The 19,428-nt window shown below is 41.0% G+C and overlaps 1 protein-coding gene across 1 annotated transcript; it reads left to right on the top strand.

Annotated features, from left to right (window-relative positions):
• The first annotated feature begins 879 nt into the window (after window positions 1-879).
• LOC127578546 (protein mono-ADP-ribosyltransferase PARP12-like) lies at window positions 880-18,978 on the top strand. The gene is made up of 6 exons (XM_052030695.1): window positions 880-1,237; window positions 4,049-4,184; window positions 8,635-8,899; window positions 11,261-11,362; window positions 16,123-16,246; window positions 18,780-18,978. Exons 1-6 carry the CDS (start codon window positions 903-905, stop codon window positions 18,976-18,978), a joined length of 1,161 nt encoding a protein of 386 aa, XP_051886655.1. The 5' UTR covers window positions 880-902.
• The last annotated feature ends 450 nt before the right edge of the window (window positions 18,979-19,428 follow it).

The raw sequence follows: 19,428 nt of genomic DNA, 5'->3' as shown, positions 1-19,428 counted from the left end.
GGGTCCCTGGTCTTCATGGAGATGGCCTTGGAGCTAGCTACATTATCTCTCAATACGTTAATACAAAGACAGTGATGATCTTGTAAATTACTATGATGAGAGTTATCTCTAAGAGGATCTACCAAAGGGCTGTTTATTTCTTACCACACGTCAGGTTATTTGGTGGAGTGCTTTTATATTTACACCATGTGGGTTAACCCCACATACTTTTTTCCTTGTCTGTGATTGTACCGCCTCATAGGAAATTCTAAAATAATTCTAAAATGTGCTAACACAGGTAGCAGTAGAATACATCCAACATTTCCCCCATCTGTCCTACTTGTGAGTTATCTTAAGGAAGCTGAGAATCTTTAAATTCTCTCTCTTTGCCATGTTCAATTTGGTTTGACATTTGTTTAAAAATAACAGATAAATTTAGCCAGGTTAACTAGTTATAAGCCCATATGCAAGTATGTGTGAAAATCAAGCTACAATCTATGTATAACTGTCACCAAAGAGCGAAGCTTTTGTAATATTCCTCATATGACAAAGAAATATAACTCCTTCACATGAATCTTTTCCCCAGACTTTGCTTTTATAATTGTAAATAACCAACATAAAGACTAAAAGCAGGCCAGATGTGCTCATGCTCTGTTAATAGCTATCCCCATTGCCTACATTTACAGTACTTAATACAAGTATCCATCATTGTGTCCCAGTGTGTTGCTACTATATGTGGACATGCTCCTGGAATGAATATAAGCGCTGTCATGACTTAATCAGTCTCATCTAGTGATTGTGTAACCACTCCCATCTAATTGAATTCATTATACCATTCCGTCACTAAAGTAATTTCACTTTCATTTCCCAGGTTTCCAGCTAAATAGGACTTCCTGCATTTTGAGTTGCAAGTAGGAGAAGAAATGTCTCTCTCAAAGCTCTCTAAGATTGCCTTAAAAGTTCTCTGTTCAAATAATGGGTCTTTGTGTTATGAGGAGCTCCGCAGTAAAATGGCTGATATCTGTGCAGTGTCTGACTTGAATCTAAATACAGTATTGTCAAACCACCAGCTTTTCCTCATTGTCTCAGGAACAGGGAGCAACGCTTCTACATTTGGGCTGACCTCGGACAGTCAAATTATTTCCTCCTCCCCCGTCAGGCTGTGTAAAAATTATCCAAACAAGGAATGTCAAGATTGTGGAATGCTTCACCTCTGCAGGTTTTTTATACTTGGCAATTGCAAATTTGGAGGAAAAAGGTAAATCGGCATACTATTATATTGATTACAGTACAGAACCAATGTGTGATACTTAAAGTAATCAAAAGCAAAGTGAATATTTACAATTACAGATTGGTATTGGTTTATTATTGTCACTTGTGCTGAGGTACAGGGAAAAACTTGTCTTGCAAACCGATCGTACAGGTCAATTCATTACACAGTGCAGTTACATTGAGTTAGTACAGAGTGCATTGATGTAGTACAGGTAAAAACAATTACGGTACAGAGTAAAGTGTCACAGCTACAAAGAAAGTGCAGTGCAATAAGGTGCAAGGTCACAACAAGGTAGATTGTGAGGTCATAGTCCATTCATTGTATAAGGGAACTGTTCAATAGTCTTATCACAGTGGGGTAGAAACTGTCCTTTAAGTCCGGTGGTACGTGCCCTCAGGCTCTTGTATCTTCTACCCGATGGAAGAGGAGAGAAGAGAGAATGTCCCAGGTGGGAGGGGACTTTGATTATGCTGGCTGCTTCACCAAGACAACAAGAGGTAAAGACAGAGTCCAAGGAGGGGAGGCTGGTGTCCGTGATGCACTGGGCTGTGTCCACAACTCTCTGCAGTTTTTTGCAGTCCTCGGCAGAGCAGTTGCCGTACCAAGCCGTGATACATCCAGATAGGATGCTTTCTATGGTGCATCGGTAAAAGTTGGTGAGAGTCAAAGGGGACAAACCAAGTTTCTTTAGCCTCCTGAGGAAGTGGAGGCACTGGTGAGCATTCTTGGTCGTGGCATCTACATGACTTGACCAGGACATGCTGTTGGTGATGTTCACTCCCAGGAACTTGAAGCTCTCAACCCTCTTGACCTCAGCACCACTCATGTAGATAGGTGCATGTACACTGCCCCCTCCCCTGAAGTCAATGACCAGCTCTTTTGTTGACATTGAGGGAAAGATTGTTTTCATGACCCCATTCCACTAAGTTCTCTATCTCCTTCCTGTACTCTGACTCATCGCTGTTTGAGATACAGCCTGCGATGGTAGTATCATATGCAAACTTGTAGATGAAGCAGAATCTGGCCACACAGTCGTGAGTGTATAGGGAGTAGAGTAGAGGGCTGAGGACGCAGCCTTGTGGGGCACCAGTGTTGAGAATAATCATGCCGGTGGTATTGCTGCCTATCTTCACTGATTGATTGCGGTCTGCTTGTTAGAAAGTCAAGTATCCAGTTACAGAGGGAGGTGTTGAGTCCTAGGTCTTGGAGTTTGGTGACAAGCTTGCTTGGGATTATTGTATTGAAGGCAGAGCTAGTCAATAAACAATAGTCTAACGTAGGTGTCTTTACTGTCCAGATGCTCCAGAGCTGAGTGTAGGGCCAGGGAGATGGCATCTGCTGTAGACCTGTTCCGGCGATAGGTGAATTGCAATGGGTCCAGGTTGTCTGGGAGGCTGGAGTTGATATGTGACATGACCAACCTCTCAAAGCACTTCATGATGGTGGATGTCAGAACCACTGGTCGTGATATTTGCGGTTTTGCATTATCTATTTTCTACTTTGCATTTGTGTCCTTTAGGATGTGAGTTAAAAGTAAGATGTACATGTGTGATAAGTTGGAAATCTCCCAATATTTTCTGAAGCCAGTGTTGATAATAGAACAGAATAGGTGATGGTCAGCTTTTAGTGCAAGGAGGCCAGGTTACCTTCACTGGCTAGAGGCATCCCATGACACTTACCAATGACTACTGGGCTGACCATCACCTATTCTGTTCTATTATCTACACTAACACAGGACTATAAATACCAAACAGCAGAATAAGCATTCTAAAGACAGGTCGAAGCCTCTTCTACCAACGTACTATGTCTGTATTTTGCACCGTGAATGAACCCAAGGGAATTGCTCCATTAACACTCTGGTTGGAGGGCAGCACAATGACAAAGTTAGTAGAACTGCTGCTTCACAGCTCTAGAGACCCTGATTCAGTTCTGACCTCTGATACATCTGTGTGGAGTTTGCACATTCCCCCTATGATGGTGTGGGTTTCGTCTTGAAGCTGCGGTTTCCTCCCACATTCCAAAGGCATACATGTTGGTAGGTTAATTGTCCATTTGCAGATAGTGTGGAGATAAGTGGTAGAATCTGAGAGGAGGGAGTTCATGGGAATGTGGGCAGAATAAAATAGGTTTAGTGCAGGATTAGTATAGGTGGGAGCTTGATGGTCAGCTCAGGCATGGTGAGGCAAAGTGCCTGTTTCAGTGCTCTGTGATTGACTCTAACAGAATTTCATAAAAGAAGCATATGACCATTCTGTGCTGACAAATACTATTCTTATAGTTGCTCTTTATATCTGATGAACTTTTCACACTTTTGGATATTCCATTATTTAGAGAGTCAGCAAATTCCGCAGTTTGTTTTCCCCCAAGTAAAAAAAAGTTTTTAAAAAAAATCACTTGCTTCAACTTTATAAATGTTCACTGTACTGAGCTGGAGTAAAGATGCAAAGTGGTAGGCAGGGCTGGAACCCTGATGAGTCAGAGACAGAGCAGGAAGATCGATCTGGGCACATGCCATATATTTGCTGCACTGTACAGGTATTGGAATGCAGAACCTGGTCATGCATGCACTGCAGCTAGGTGGCAGTGCTCCATGGACCCATTGTCCAGCCATTAGCATGGTTGGTATCTTACCAATAAGAACATCTCTCATCCTACTAAATTTCCTCTTTGGTCCCAGTAGGTTTCCCACCAGGAACAGAAGTTAGGCCATGGTCTCTTGGTACGAAAGTGATAGAAAGTGAGAAAACTGTTTGTTTCTTTTTTCTTTCTGAGTTAATTGTTCCTTATTTCTTTCAGCAAAACTTGCAAACATTCCCATGATATCCATGACTTTCACAACTGGAAAATCATCAACATTAATTCCCTCCAGGAACTGAATGTGAATGAGCTGCGCATCCTTCTGCTTCAGAATGACCCATCGCTTTTACCTGAGGTAAAGTTATAGAATCATAGAGCTTGGAAACAGGCTCTTTGGCCCATTGTAGCTGTGCCAGAATCAAGTATATGTCATAGCTTTTCAAGTGTTTATCTATATACCTTTTAAGTGATGTGTGAGTACTTGTCTCCACTGCTCCAGAGGTCTACATTCAAAATTCACTACTCTCTGCACTTGATAATTGAGCAATTAATGCCTTCGTAAAAATTCCAATTACTAAGTGTGATGAGATACCTTGGATATCTATCGGATGGAAATTTTCATCTATTTTAATATCTTTGCATGTATGTGTTTATAGGAAGGAGAGTTACAGGCGAGAGTTATAAAATGGATAATGGTATCAAATAATGGTACAGCTAGTGTTATACTAACCAGTGCAACATTGTGTTTGATAAGTTGTAAGAATTAGGCGAGACAATTTAAGTTAAACTTCATTGAATTCCTCAGATCCTGTTTCAATTTGATCCCACAAGACCACCAGTTAACTTTATTTTAGCTCAAATATGGGATTACACCTTTTCTAATACTAAGCTATTGATAAACTTGAATTGAGATTATTGCACTACCAATCTAGACCCTCACTGACGGTGAGTCTGGATCACAAAGTAGAGCTCTATCCTCTGAGTGAAGTTGCCAATAGCTGAGCTCTGCCTCAGGAGTGAAGCTTTACTTGAGATATTCAGACAGTTGAGAGTATAACTCCAGTCTTCTGATTGGCCTTTGCTGCCATTGGTGGAGCTTCAAGAAATTGCCGCTTTGTTGCTGTTGATGAAAATGCACATTGCATATTTAGAAGTATATGGCCATATATGTCTCTCCAAACCACTGTCTGATCTAGTTATGGTCCCCACCAGCAGCTATCTCATGAAATTACTACAGAACTTGAGTCATGTTTCATCCCTACCTCACATGTATAAGTTTGTAAAATGTTTGATCTACATTTTAGAATTTCCCAGGCAGCTCCTTTACTGTAGCAACATACAAAAAGCTGGAGGCAGCATTTGTGGAGGGAAATGGACAGTCGACGTTTTTGGTTGAGACTCTTCATCAGGACTGGAAAGAGGGAAGATAAGCGGTATAAAAAGGTGGGGGGAAGGGGGGGAACAAGAGCTAGCGGGTGATAGGTAGATCTTTGTGAGGGGAATGATAGGCAGGTGAGGGAAGGGGGGAGTGTAAATGATGTGAGAAGATGGGTGGAAGTGACAAAGGACTGAAGAAGATGGAATCTGATAGGAGAAGACGGTGGACCATGGATAGAGGGAAGGAGGTGGGGATGGGAACCAGTGGGAGGAATGTGGGAGAGGTGCACAGATGGAGAGGGTGAGGGAGGGGAAAGAGATGGGGTAATGGGGGCCATTGAGATAAGGGGGAGAAAAAAAAAGGGACAGAGGGCTGTAATTACCAGAAGTTAGAGAAATCAATTTTCAGGCCATCAGGTTGGAGACCACCAAGCTGGAATATGAGGTGCTGTTCCACTAATCTGCATCTAGCCTCAACTTGGCAGTAGAGGAGGCTGTGGGAATGGGAAGTGGAATTAAAATGGCTGGCCACTGGGAGATCCTGAATGGTGCTGCAGACGGAGCAAAGGTGGTTGACGAAGTGATTTCCCCCCATCTGCGTCTGGTCTCACCGATGTAGAGGAGGCTGCACCGGGAGCACCAGATGCAATAAATAAAATTGGATTCATGTGGAAGGACTGCCTTACCTGGAAGGATTAGAATACTAGCCATCTCCCCTCTTTCCAGTCCTGATGAATGGTCTTGACCTGAAATGTCGACTCTCTATTTCCATCCACAGATACTGCCTATTCTGCTGTGTGTTGCTCCAGATTTTTAGCACCTGCGTCTCTTGTGACAGCTCCTTTATTGTTCTGGTTGCCATCCTAATCCAATTCCATATCTACTGCGAGAAGAATTTGGAATGGACTTTGTTCTTAAACTGAGCCAGGATTAAATGCACAAAAGGGCAGCTTCTATTCACAAAAGGAGGTAAAAAGCAGGACACCATAGGCCAGTTTGCTTAACATCTGTCATCGGGAAAATACTGGAGTCCATTACCAAGGAAGTAATAGCAGGATATTCAAGAAAAATCCTGATACAGTCGAGCAGAGTTAACATGAAAAGGAAATATTTGAGAAGTTTATTAGAACTCTTAGGCTATATAACAAGCAGGATGGATAAAGGGGAACCAGTAGTTGAAGTATATTTGAATTCTGAAAAGGCATTCGAGAAGGTATCACATAGGTTACTGCAGAATGTTTGTGCTCATGGTATTGGTATAATAAATTAGCATAGATAAAGCGACAGAAAATAGAGAATCCCTATAAATGGGCTATTTTCAGGTGAGCAAGCTGTAATTAATGGGGTGCCATAGGGATCAGACCATGGACCTCAACTAGATACAATTTGCTTCTGTACCTCCTGCCTGATAGTAGCAGTGAGAAGGGGACGTGACCCAGATGATGGGGATCCTTGATGAAGAGACTGAATTTATTATGGCCAGATTTTCTGACTCTGTGAAGAAGGGTAGGAAGACAAATTGTGAGGAGGACACAAAGCCACAATCACACTGATGATGAGCTATGGATAACTGCCAGGTAGCTGCAGCACAAGGGTCAGCCCATTAATGACTTCCACATATGAATCAGTTCAACCTAAGCTGATGGACCAGGTACACTTTGTGTCTCTCCCCTCAGCTTTGGACCAGCCATGTCTGGTTTTTCATTCATTTGAACAGGTTACCAATCTGGATGGATAATGTCGATGAAGTTCACAGTTTTGTTTTATGTTAATTAATATTAATGTTCTTACTTAACTTGTGTGAAGAAAATGTGTTTTAAAATAAATGTATTCTAGTTAAATATTTTGTTTTACATTTTAATCTTAATGATTTTAAATGCTTCTGAGTCTCAGTGATATTTAGAGGTAGTTGAGGAGGTTTTTGATTGCACATTACAATTCCAGTGGTTAGTTGGCAAATAAAAGCTCATGGCAGAATTCCTAATTTCAATCTACTTTCTAAGTGGAATGGTAGTGAGAAGGTGCGAAGATTTTAATTAAAATACGTTTGGTGGATATAAACTCTCAGAAAGTTAATAGAAAATCTAAACGAGCTGTCCTAACATTTAAGATTTATACTATTAATATCAATATAATAGACATCAGTTTGCAATAAAAATTATTCACACCATTTATTTTATTCCATCTCTACTGACTCGAGGGGAACTGTATCGGGGATGTTATAAGAACTCAATTTTTTTCATATGATGAAATTATTCAACTGCAGGGTATAAATGCCATTCCAGTCATAGCCTGGCAGCCAACTATATTTTTCCATCAGGAAGCTGAAGCTAATTGCAGTGGTTAGGCCTCCACTCCAGCTGAGGTCAACTAACCTCATCCAAACAAACATACATCCCTGGTCCTTTTTGTGATCTGTACAGGCTAGTAACCAACCGTACAGCAGTACAATTCAAGTCAAGTCGAGTTTATTGTCATTTGCACAAGTAAGGTGAGGTACAGTACACTGAAAAGCTAGCTTGCAGCAGCATCGCAGGCACATGGCTACAGATGACACACAGAAAATAAATTACACAAGTTGTACGTAAACTTATACCATGCAGTGGGAAAAAAAAGACTTTTTTTGCACTAAGGTCTTGCTTTTGCATAAAGTCACAATCAAAGACAGCTCCATGGTGGTGCAAGAGGTTGTCCGTAGTGTTCCATTGCTGAGGTAGGGTTAGGGTTGTGCAAGTAGGTTCAAGAACTTGATAGTTGTAGGAAAGTAGCAGTTCCTAAACTTGGTTGTTTGGTACTTTAGGCTTCTGTACCTCCTGCCTGATAGTAGCAGTGAGAAGAGGACATGACTCAGATGGTGGGGATCCTTGATGGTAGATGCCTCCTTCTAGATGCTGTCAATTTATCCTAGATTTCCCATTAACCTAGTCCATACTCTTCATGCTTTAGGTGTAACTGATGTTACAAAATGTAGGGAGCCTGAATATAAAGCATTTTCATCTTTCCATATTTCTTTATGACATAGAAGGAGGCCATTTCAGCCCATAGAGTCTCTGCTGGCTCGTGTAGCAATTCCATTCCCTACTTATTTTCCCGGTAACCTATTCCCCCCAGATTCGAACATTCACCTATAGACTAGGGACAATTTACAGTGACCAATTAACCTACCAAACCACAAGTCCTTGAAATGTGGGAGAACCCAGAGCATGCAGATTCATAAGGATGTCATGCAAACAGCAGTTGAGATTAGGATTGAACCTGAGTCACTAGAGCTGTGAGACATCAGCTGTATCAGCTGTACCAGCAGTACCACTGTCCTGCCCTGACAGCAACTTCCTACAATTGAGGAGAGTAAAAAAAAATCTGAAAGCAGCATACTATTTTCCTCCTCTTCAGTTCAATTTTAATTTTGAATTTGACCTCTCTTCCAGATCTGCTTGCATTACAATAAGGGAAGTGAGAATCTTCGATATGGAATCTGTTCCCGTAAACAAGCCTGTAATAAACTCCACATCTGTTCTCACTACGTCTCAGGAAATTGTAAATTTGGGGATGAGTGTCGACGTTCTCACCATTTCCATGGTGATGACATTAGTGCCCTACTCAGAAAATTATGTTTGGATGAGGAAGTGATGCAGAATCTGCAGAAGATATATCAGAACAGGAACTACCTTAAACAAGTTCCCAGCACTGATGGTGAGCATCCAGGCACGGAATATTTCTAATCTTTTTGCATGTGCATTGGAGTACATGTCTGTGCTCCCTAGCCATCCTGCAGGCCTTGGTGGTGTCAATTTTAGTCCAACGTCAATGCAGACATAACTTGGACAAGACAGCAGTTGAGAGGTTTACTGTTGTTCTCAGCATCCTTGCTGATGAGTGTGAAAGTGCAGAGGACAGCTGATGACAGGATTGACAGAAAAACAGAAACCACTCAGCAGGTCTGGCAGCATCTGTGGAAAGAGAAACAGAATTCTGAAGAAGGGTCTTGGCTCTGAAACGTTAACTCTGTTTTTATTTCAGATTCCCTGCATCTGCAGTCTTTTATTTTATTTTTGTAATTGAATGGCCTAGTTTATTTTGCCATCACATAGAGCTATGCAAGTATTAGAAGTGTGAAATATTGGACTTGAAAGTCCAGTAAGTCATTTAGATGTGACTCCCATAGTTTCTTTACAATTGCAACTTTCTTTATCTCATTTCTGGGTTTAGTGTAAACTAATTGCAGAGAGGTAGCTACAACTCCACTGTCATTGAACCATTTCACTATGAGAATGATAGATGATTAATCAACCTTGTGCGGCTGCTCTGCACCCTATCTCCTGCTGGCCTCACTGCTGCTTCCACGACACGAGGCAGAGCAGGCTCCAAGCAGTGGAGAGCAAGGCTCTGGCCCTGTGTCTAATTAATATTACTCGTTTGCTTTGCTCATGAGAAAAAAGTTTGGCTAACCCTTTTTGGCTTGCTTTTTTAGGAAGAAAATAATAATTTTTAAATAATTTGTTATCCTTTCTCATCTGCAGTTTTCCTTGTTTGCTACCTTTTCTCTCTCCTTTGCCACCCTACCCAATTTCCAATTATTGGAATATTTTGAAGTTCAGTAATGCTTTTATAATGCAGGCAATTAACAAATTCAGCACAAGTCAGAGATAGAACATAGAACTTAGAACAGTACAGCACAGGAACAGGCCCTTCAGCCCATGATGTCTGTACTGACCAATTAAACCAAGTCTATCTGCCTGCACATGGTCCATAATCCCTCCATTCCTTGAATGTTCGTGTGCCTGTCTAAGTGCCTCTTAAGCAACACTATCGTGTCTGCTTCCACCACCACCACCCTCTGGCAGCGTGTTCCTGGCACCTACCACTCTGTGTATGTGTTTAAAAAAACAACTTAAGATGTATCTTTATTAGTCACATGTACATTGAAACACAGTGAAATACATCTTTTGCGTAGAGTGTTCTGGGGGCAGCCCACAAGTGTCGCCACACTTCTGGCGCCAACATAGCATGCCCACAACTTCCTAACCCGTACGTCTTTGGAATGTGGGAAGAAACCGGAGCACCCGGAGGAAACCTACGCAGACACGGGGAGAACGTACAAACTCCTTACAGACAGTGCCCAGAATTGAACCCGGGTCACTGGCACTGTAAAACATTATGCTAACCGCTACACTACCGTGCCTGCCCTGTACATTTCCTTTAACCTTGTGCCCTCTCACCTTAAAGCTATGCCCTCTAGTATTTGACATTTCTACTCTGGGGGAAGGGGGGTTGCGGGGTGTGGGTTAAAGACATCGACTACCTACCCAATCTATACCTCTCATAATTTTATAAACTTCTATCAGGTCTCCCCTCAGCCTCCGACCTCTCCTTATAGCTAATACTCCCTAATCAAGGCAAAAGTCTGGTGAACCTCTTCTGCACCCTTTCCAAAGCCTCCACATCCTTCCTGCAATAATGTGACCAGAATTGCATACAATACTCCAAATGCAGCTTAAAGTTTTATACAGCTGCAACATGACTTCCAGACTCTCATACTTAATGACCCAACTGATGAAAGCAAGCATGCCATTCACCTTCTTTACCACCCTATCTACTTGTGTTGCCCCTTTCAAGGAGCTATGATTTAGACCACAAGATCCCTCTGTATATCAATGCTCCTAAGGGTCTTACCACTTACTGTATATTTTCCCCTTAGATTTGACCTCCCAAAGTGCAAAGACTCACATTTGCTCGGACTAAACTCCATCTGCCATTTCTCCGCCCACATCTGCAACTAATCTATATTCACCAAAGCCTGCATTTTAACCTACCAGCAGCACTTCCACTTCAAAGCGGCCCCTCTCAAAATAGCCTTCCAAGATGTCCTTCCTCTGTGGCTCATCTATTCAATCATCTCAAACCATGATATAATGTGCAACCAAAAGAACCCATGACTTTTTGGGCTCTTTGATCTGTGCAGGTTTCATTTCAATTGAGCAAACAGTTCTTCACCAAAACAGTTACCTCTTCAAGAGGAAGTACCAAGGTTACAACTCTTTGTGATTTTTGCAGGAGAGAATGCTGCCACCTCATTTGCTTGCACAAGCACCAAAAGAAACACAAACGCTGAGGAGATCTGTCTGTACTTCATCAGAAAATACTGCAGCTTCAAAGGTACCTGTAAAGGCTATTGACCGTTTTAATGATATATTTCTCCTCTGATACCATATTTTAATTACACAATTAAGATGCTTTCTCCCTCATTACTTTGCACTCATGTTGCATTTATCTAATATTATCTTCACAGATAGCAGCAGCAACTAAGAAGGCAGTGTGTTAAGATAGATAAAGCGGTACTGTTTCCATAGAGGCACCAAGCTGTGGCTAGAGTTTTGTTTTCCTCATTATGTCTGGAACAAGCAGCGCATCAATGTTATTGGAAATTCTTCTTCTGGAAATCCATTGTATCGCTTCTGATTCAGCTGAGACAGAGGGAATAAAAAATATCATTGCCCTATTTGCCTTTTCCGGCTATTAGGAAAGATTAACCAAAAATAGAATTACAAGATGATTTTTTTTCTCAAGTTCAAGAAAGTGCAATTATTTGTTCATTAAGCATTGATGGGTAACTTATTCTGCAATACAGTCAAGACATTTTCCTGTAGGTCTAAAAGCCTTGGGCTATAGTATAAAATTAGATGTATAAATAGTTACAAAGTATGCATCAAATAAAAAGGTTGGAAACAGATATCTCCATTAGAAGTGAAAATACCAGAAGAACAAGAGTGCTCAGTGAGTACCTACCCAAACTTTAGTATGTAGATTTGACCCTTAAAATATTTAAAGTTAATTGCTCTCTGTTGTTAAGTTTTGTTTTCTGTGGAACGGGATAAGCTAATAATGCAATAACCAACAATGTTGTAGGTACGGTCTTACTCCTATATAAGTTGATATTGAATCTGCACATCACAAAATTGATGTCCAATTTATATTTTAAATGAAGTATTAACAGGTATTGTTTGTTTCATTGAGGTAACCTTCTCTGCTACCTAGACTAACTTATTTCTCTCTCTCTCTCTCTCTCTCTCTTTCTCTCTCTCTCTCTCTCACTTCTGATCAAGGGTCTCAGATTTGAAACATTAACTGGTTGTCTTTCCACAGATGTTGCCTGACCTTTTGAGTTTTTCCAGCATTTTCTCTTTTTATTTCAGATTTCCAGTGTGTGCAGTTTTTTTTATTTTAATTCCAGTCTCCCTAAGTTAACTGCTTATGTTTGCAGCTCACGACACTAATCAATAGATCTTATAATGATGCAGGAGAACAATGAGAGCCCTGCAGTCTATCTTATAAGAATTGAAGTGGAAATAGACCATCAAACCCTTGGAGTCTGCTCCACCATTCTCCAAGATCTTGTTTAATCGTCTACCTCACCCCCATTTTCCAGCACTTTCCCTAGATCTCTTGATTCCCTTAATGTTCATAAATGTATTGATTCTGTTTTGAATGAACAAACAGCAGAGCCTCCACAGGGCCCCCTGAAGAGAGAATTCCAAATTTTCCTTACCCACTGAGTGAAGAATTTTTTACTCATCTTGGCCCTAGGCTCCTCAGCCAAGAGAAGTATTCTCCCTGCATCTACCCGTCAAGGCCCTTTAAGAATTTATGTTTCCATGAGGTTTCCTCTCTGAAGTCTGTAGTCCCAGTTCACTCAGTCTCTCTTCGTATCACAACCTGCTGTCCCTGCAACCAAGCACTCCCTCAATGGCAAGTACATATTTTCTTAGGTAAGGAGACAAAACTGCTACAGAATGCAGTTTCACCAATGTGCTATTCAATTGCAATAAGGCTTCTTAACTTGGATAACCAAATCCTCTCATAATAAAGGCTGACATACCATTTGCCCTCTTAATTGCTTGCAGTGCCTGGATATTGGCCTTCAGCTTCTTTCTTGGTTTTCTAAATTCTGCCTGCAGAACCTCATCGCTTTTCCTACCTATGTCATTGGCACTGATCTGGGCTACAGCCTCTGGTTGTTCACCCTCCTCTTCCAGAATGCTCTGCAGCTGCTCAGTGACATCCTTGATCTTGGAACTAGGAAGGCAATGTACATAGAAACATATAAATGTAGAAAATAGGAGTCCAAATAGGCCATTTGATCTTTCAGTTCAGCTCCACCGTTCAACACGATCACAGCTAATCATTCACCTTTGTACCCTATTCTGGCTTTATCTCCATAAATCTTGATCCCTTTAACATGGAGAAATATCTCTACCTCCTTCCTGAATATATTTAATGACTTGACCTCTGTGCTCTCCTGTGGTAGAGAATTCCACAGATTCATCACCCTCTGGGTGAAGAATTTTCTCCTGATCTTCAGCCATTGGGAATATCCTCCCTGTATCTAGTTTATCTTGTCCTGTTAGAATCTTACAGGTTTATATGAGATCCCCTCTTTCTTCCAAACTCCAGTGAATACAGGCCTAACTGATCCAATATCTACTCATATGTCAGTCCTGCTGGCCTAGGAGTCAGCCTAGTATACATTTATTGCACAATGTTTATAGCAAGAATGTCCTTCCTTAGTTAACTAGACCAAAACTGCACATAAAACTCCTGATGGAGTCTCATCAAAACTCTGTAACGATGTAGTAAGATGTCCTTGCTCTGTACTCAAATCCTCTTGCAGAGAATGCCAGCATATCACTAATTGCTTGCTTTCAGTGACTGATGTACAATTACACGCAGATCTCATTGCACCTTCCCTTTTCCCAATCTATCACTATTCAGATAATAATCTGTCTTTCTGTTTTCAGAATCATTGTGGTATTCATGTTAAACTGCATCTGTCATGCTCTTGCTTACTTATAATTGTCCAAATTATATTGGAGCCTCTTTGCATCCTCCTTGCAGCTCACATTTTACCCCAGCTTTGAGTTGTTGGGTAACTTGTTACATTTAGTTCCCTCCCTCATCCAAATTATTGATACATATTGCGAATGACTGGGGCCCCAGCACCACCACACCACCCCCCCCCCCCCCCACCATGGCACTCCACTTGTTAAGGCCTGCCGCCTTGAAAAAGACATGTTTATTCCTACCCTCAGTTTCCTGTCTCAACTGTTTCTCAGTCCATGCAAGTACATTGTCATTAATCCCATGTGCTTAATTTTGCATAGAGCTTTTTATGTGGGGCCTTGTTAAAAGCCTGGATGTTCAAATACATCATATCCACTGGTTTTCCTTTTTCTATTCTATGATACGTCCTCAAAAAAAAAACTCCAGTAGATTTGTTAAGCATGATTTCCCTTTCATAAACCAATGCTGAACTTATCCATTCCTATTAAAGCTTTTCACAGTGTTCCATTATTACATTTTTTTTATGATAGATTCTAGCATTATCCCCTCTACTGATGTTCTGCTTACTGGTCTATATTTCACTGTTTGTTCATTTCCTCCTTTCTTAAAAAAAATTCTTCTGTAGGAACTGTTCCAAAGTCTCATGAATTTTGGAAAATGACTGCAAATGCTCCCACTGTTTCCAGGACCACTTCCTTTGTACTCTCGTATGTAGATTATAAAGCCCTGAGGATTTGTTAGCCTTTAGCACCATTAATTTCCCTTAGCACCATTCCTTTACTAATGCTGGGGGCACATCTACAGCCACAGAATCACCTCTCTGTCACCCTAACTATTGAATTCTCTGTCACTATTGCCCTTTCACTCTTCTTCCTTACATCATCAGTCAATTGAGATCCAAGCATTCTACCATTGTAGCTTTCAGATATTTCTTGTATGGTTCAAGGAGCTTTCCACATACAGTTTGTACAATTTGGCTAAGAAATTGCACTCTTCACTTTTATGTCTTTTATGTTCACAACCCATTCCAGAAACTTCAGTATTATCTTGAATGCCATCTCAGTGCCGTACTGACAGAGCACTCCATTGTCTGAGCTGCCATGTTTTGCACGTATGTGTGCTAGCCGTTTTATACCTTAATCACTGCATAAAACAGAATGGGTGCTACATTGGATAGTCTCCAAAAATGATTGCAGGGATCAAAAAGCGTAATTAGCCTTTGCCTTTTTGATTCAATGTAGGAGGTCAGCAAATTCTTACTGAATGTTCACTTTATATTTCAGTGTGCAAGCATGATGTTTGCTGATTTGTTGTCTCTGAAGAGGCCTGATTTCATGAGGACAAATACCAGTTAAAGTTGATGTGCACAGCTTAAAATCAGCCTGTATCTCTTAAAGGAGAGGTGGATTGTGGCTGCAGCAGATCCTTGTCAGTGTTCAGGAACCAAAGCTGACCTGGGATATCATCAGTAATGGCACAGTGGAGGACAGAATATGCTCCACAATTTTCTGATGCTGCTTTGGAAGTGGCAAGGAAAGGATATGTGGTGGTTTTGCAAAAGGGTAGATTAAGAGGGAGGTGATAGTTTTGGTGATCAATGCCAGGAGTCAAGTGAAGTTTTTTTACTGAGATAGTGGTGGATGCCTGGAATGTGTTGCCTGATAGGCAAATTCATTGGGGGCTTTTAAGAGGGGCTTGGATGGGCACATGAATGAGAGGAAAATGGAGGGATATGGACACTCTGTAGGTAGGAGGGATTAGCTATGTCAGCACAACATTGTGGGCCAAAGGGCCTGTTCTGTGCTGTACTGTCCTATGTCCCACAATTTGCACATACCTGTTCCATTGTTATGCAAACTAACACCACACATTGTCTGAGTGCTGCAGTGGAAGCTCAAGTTTTTGTCTTGCAAATTCATTTTGCTGTTACATAAATTCAGTCTGGTGCCTTCATGGCGCTGGATTACAGTATCCAATAATCTGTTTTTTGATGCCAGTGGATTAAAGAGATCATGCAAGAAGACAGAATGATCCAGTATAAAGATAAATAGTTAATTTCAATCCTTTGCTTTTTACAGAAAAATGCATAAGAGTTCACTTCAACCTTCCCTACAGGTGGCAGATCTGCAAGGAAACATGGCAGGATTTGCCAAACATGGAAGAAATTGAAATGGATTTCTGTGACCCAAACAATATCACCAGGTATCTTTTTGATATAATTCATCTTGTAATTAAAATAAATTGTATCCCCAGTGGCTTAAAAATGGAATTAATTGTACTCTATAATCTCAATTAATTAATGCATTTCATTCTTTGATGTTTTTCTATATTTCATGAACCACTTCAATCTCTAGACCAAGCCTTTTACAATTAAGGATAAATTCAAATCCAAACTGAAAATTACTCGAACTTGCACCATTAAATGATCCACTCCTGACACTACATTCCTATTTATTCCTCACTTTACTGGATCAGCTAGAGCTCTTCCTTGTCTAAGGCAACCAATCCAAATGTGTCTCCAAGAGGCAATACCACAAAGGTTAGCCGTGTATTTCATCCTTTCAATTGGGATTATTTCACTTAAACTATTAGCGATAGATGCAAATTGGGATCCTCCATCAATATCCTCTCGGATACAGCAAAAAACAAACTGCTAGATAAACTCAACGGGTCAGGCAGCGTCAGTTAAGGGAAGTGGACAGTCACATTTTGGGTTAAGACCGTTAATCTGGACTAAACTCAAAACGTTGACTGTCCATTTCCCTCCACAGATGCTGCTTGACTCACTGAGTTCCTCCAGCATTTTGTATTTTGCTCCAGGTTCCAGCATCTGCAGTCTCTTGTCTCCTCTCAGATGCAATTTATTGCTAGCTGATATTTAAAGAGATTTTCAACTTGCCTTCTGTATGTAAAACTAACATTATGTATCAACTTCCATTTTGCACTGAAAATCAGGTGGTTTCATAACACAGCTTGAGTTTCTAAGTGAACAATTAAATGACAGAGAAGCCCAAGTTTTTAAAAATATTGTGATCAGTCTGAAATTTTGGCTTTAGATCAACACTGCCTTCTGAAATTAAATTCATGCAACGTATGGAGAGGGAAAAGGCTATTTCTTTCTTTCTCAGTTCATACACAATCCTATTGTGGACTCCAGTCCGCATATTTAACCCAGTGAAAGTATATCATGACATTTGAAAGTAATCTAAGAAATCTAGAAATCTTTGCACCTTCACATTGTGCAGGTCCTGCTGCATTGTATGGTGTGTCAATCTTGCCTCCACAATAGGAGCACAACAATCATGAGCATGGAATATTTGGTAAATGTCCATCATCATTTATCCCTGTACCTATCAGTCTTGTCACAAAACCAGATAGAACATTAGAACATTACAGCACAGTACAGGCCCTTTGGCTCACGATGTGCCAACATTTTATCCTGCTCTAATATCTATCTAACCCTTCCCTCCCACATAGCCCTCCATTTTTCTATCATTCATGTGTCTATCTAAGAGTCTCTTAAATATCCCTAATGTATCTGCCCCCACAACCTCTGCCAGCAGTGCGTTCCATGCACCCACCACTCTGTTTAAACAAAAAAGTTACCTCTGACATCCCCCTTGTACCTTTCTCCAATCACCTTAAAATTATGCCCCCTCGTGTTAGCCATTGTCACCCTGGGAAAAAAATCTGATTGTCCAATCAATCTATGCCTCTTATCATCTTGTACACCTCTATCAAATCACCTCTCATCATCTTCCTGTCCAAAGAGAAAAGCCCTAGCTCACTCAACCTATCCTCATAAGGCATGCTCTCCAATCCAGGCAGCAACCTGGTAAATCTCCCCTGCACCCTTTCTAAAACTTCCACATCCTTTCTATAATGAGGTGACCAGAACTGAACACAATACTCCAAGAGCAGTCTGACCAGAGTTCCATAGATCTGCAAAATTACCTCACGTCTCTTGAACTCAATACCCCAACTAATGAAGTCCAACACACCATACGCTGCCTTAACAACCCTATCGACCTGTGTGGCAACCTTGAGGGATCTGTGAATGTGGACCCCAAGATCTCTCTGTTCCTCCACACTGCTAAGAGTCCTGCCATTAATCTCGTATTCTGTCTTCAAATTCGATCTTCCAAAGTGTATCACTTCACACTTTTTCTGGGTTGAACTCCATCTGCCACTTCTCAGCCCAGCTCTGCATCCTATCAATGTCCTGTTGTAATCTACAGCAACGTTCTACACTATCCACAACACCACCAACCTTCATGTCATCAGCAAACTTACTAACCCACCCTTCCACATCCTCATCCAAGCCATTTACAAAAATCACAAAGAGCAGGGGTTCCAGAACAGAAACCTGTGGAACACCACTGGTCACTGACCTCCAGGCAGAATACGCTCCATCTACAACCACCTTCTATCTCTATGGGCGAGCCAATTCTGAATCCAATGTTTACTTACAGTAATTTTTGTCTTGCACTGTACTGCTGCTGCAAAACAACAAATTTCATGACATATGTCTGTGATAATAAACCTGATTCTGACCTGTTCCACAGATGCATTACACCACCAGGAAATATAGATTCTAATCTTTAGACTAATTTTAGATTGTTAGTCTTAAACATGTTCCTTTTGATTTTTGTGCTTAACTATATATGACTGCTAGCATTTTAAAGATTTGGATCCTCTCCCCTCAAAATTTTCTTTTCCAAAATTATTTTAACAGCTCAGGGATTCCTTCCATTAACTTTGAGACAATGATGTGTGAGTCTCACCAGGTGAGGCGTCTCTCCACTGCATCCTCTGTTACTAAACCCCCACACTACACCCTGACCACTGAATGGCTGTGGTATGTAAAGAATGCTTTTGGAAAATGGACTGAATGTGAAAATCAGGCAAGTTTCTTGTTCTTTTTCGCTCCTTAGTTTTGGGCCAATTTAAACAATTCCAAAAATTTTGTATACTCAGACATAGCCTACTAATGAAGGTTGTAACTTGGGGATAGATTTTCAACTTGCTACCTAGACATAATGATGTTATTTTTTTTTAAATCCAAAATAAACTTTATTCATAATAAAAGACAAACTATATACAATAATAAAACAGTACAAACCTTTACATTCATGTACAGATCAATTATTAGTGTTACTTTTTTACACAAACCACAGCACAGATGCCACTTGTGTGGCTCCCTGGGGTGATACCCCAATCCCATATTTACAATTTTTAAGGGGCTTCCTCGCCTGACCCCACCCCTCCCTCTCTTGTGGCAGAAGAACCCTAAACTGTCGTCCTTCCCCACCGAGCCCTTGCATTGGCTGCACCCAGCTTCATTGCATCCCTTAGCACGTACTCCTACAGCCTGGAATGTGCCA

The sequence above is a fragment of the Pristis pectinata genome, chromosome 15 (assembly GCF_009764475.1).
Source record: "Pristis pectinata isolate sPriPec2 chromosome 15, sPriPec2.1.pri, whole genome shotgun sequence".
Classification (NCBI taxonomy): domain Eukaryota; kingdom Metazoa; phylum Chordata; class Chondrichthyes; order Rhinopristiformes; family Pristidae; genus Pristis; species Pristis pectinata.
The sequence above is the reverse complement of the archived record's forward strand: the minus strand, read 5'-3'. Positions and strand labels throughout refer to the sequence as shown.

Coding starts and splice junctions, on each gene's coding strand:
- LOC127578546 (XM_052030695.1), top strand. CDS start 903: ATGTCTCTCTCAAAGCTCTCTAAGATTGCCTTAAAAGTTCTCTGTTCA. Junction 1,238..4,048: donor TGCAAATTTGGAGGAAAAAG/GTAAATCGGCAT, acceptor TATTTCTTTCAG/CAAAACTTGCAAACATTCCC. Junction 11,363..16,122: donor AAAATACTGCAGCTTCAAAG/GTACCTGTAAAG, acceptor TGCTTTTTACAG/AAAAATGCATAAGAGTTCAC.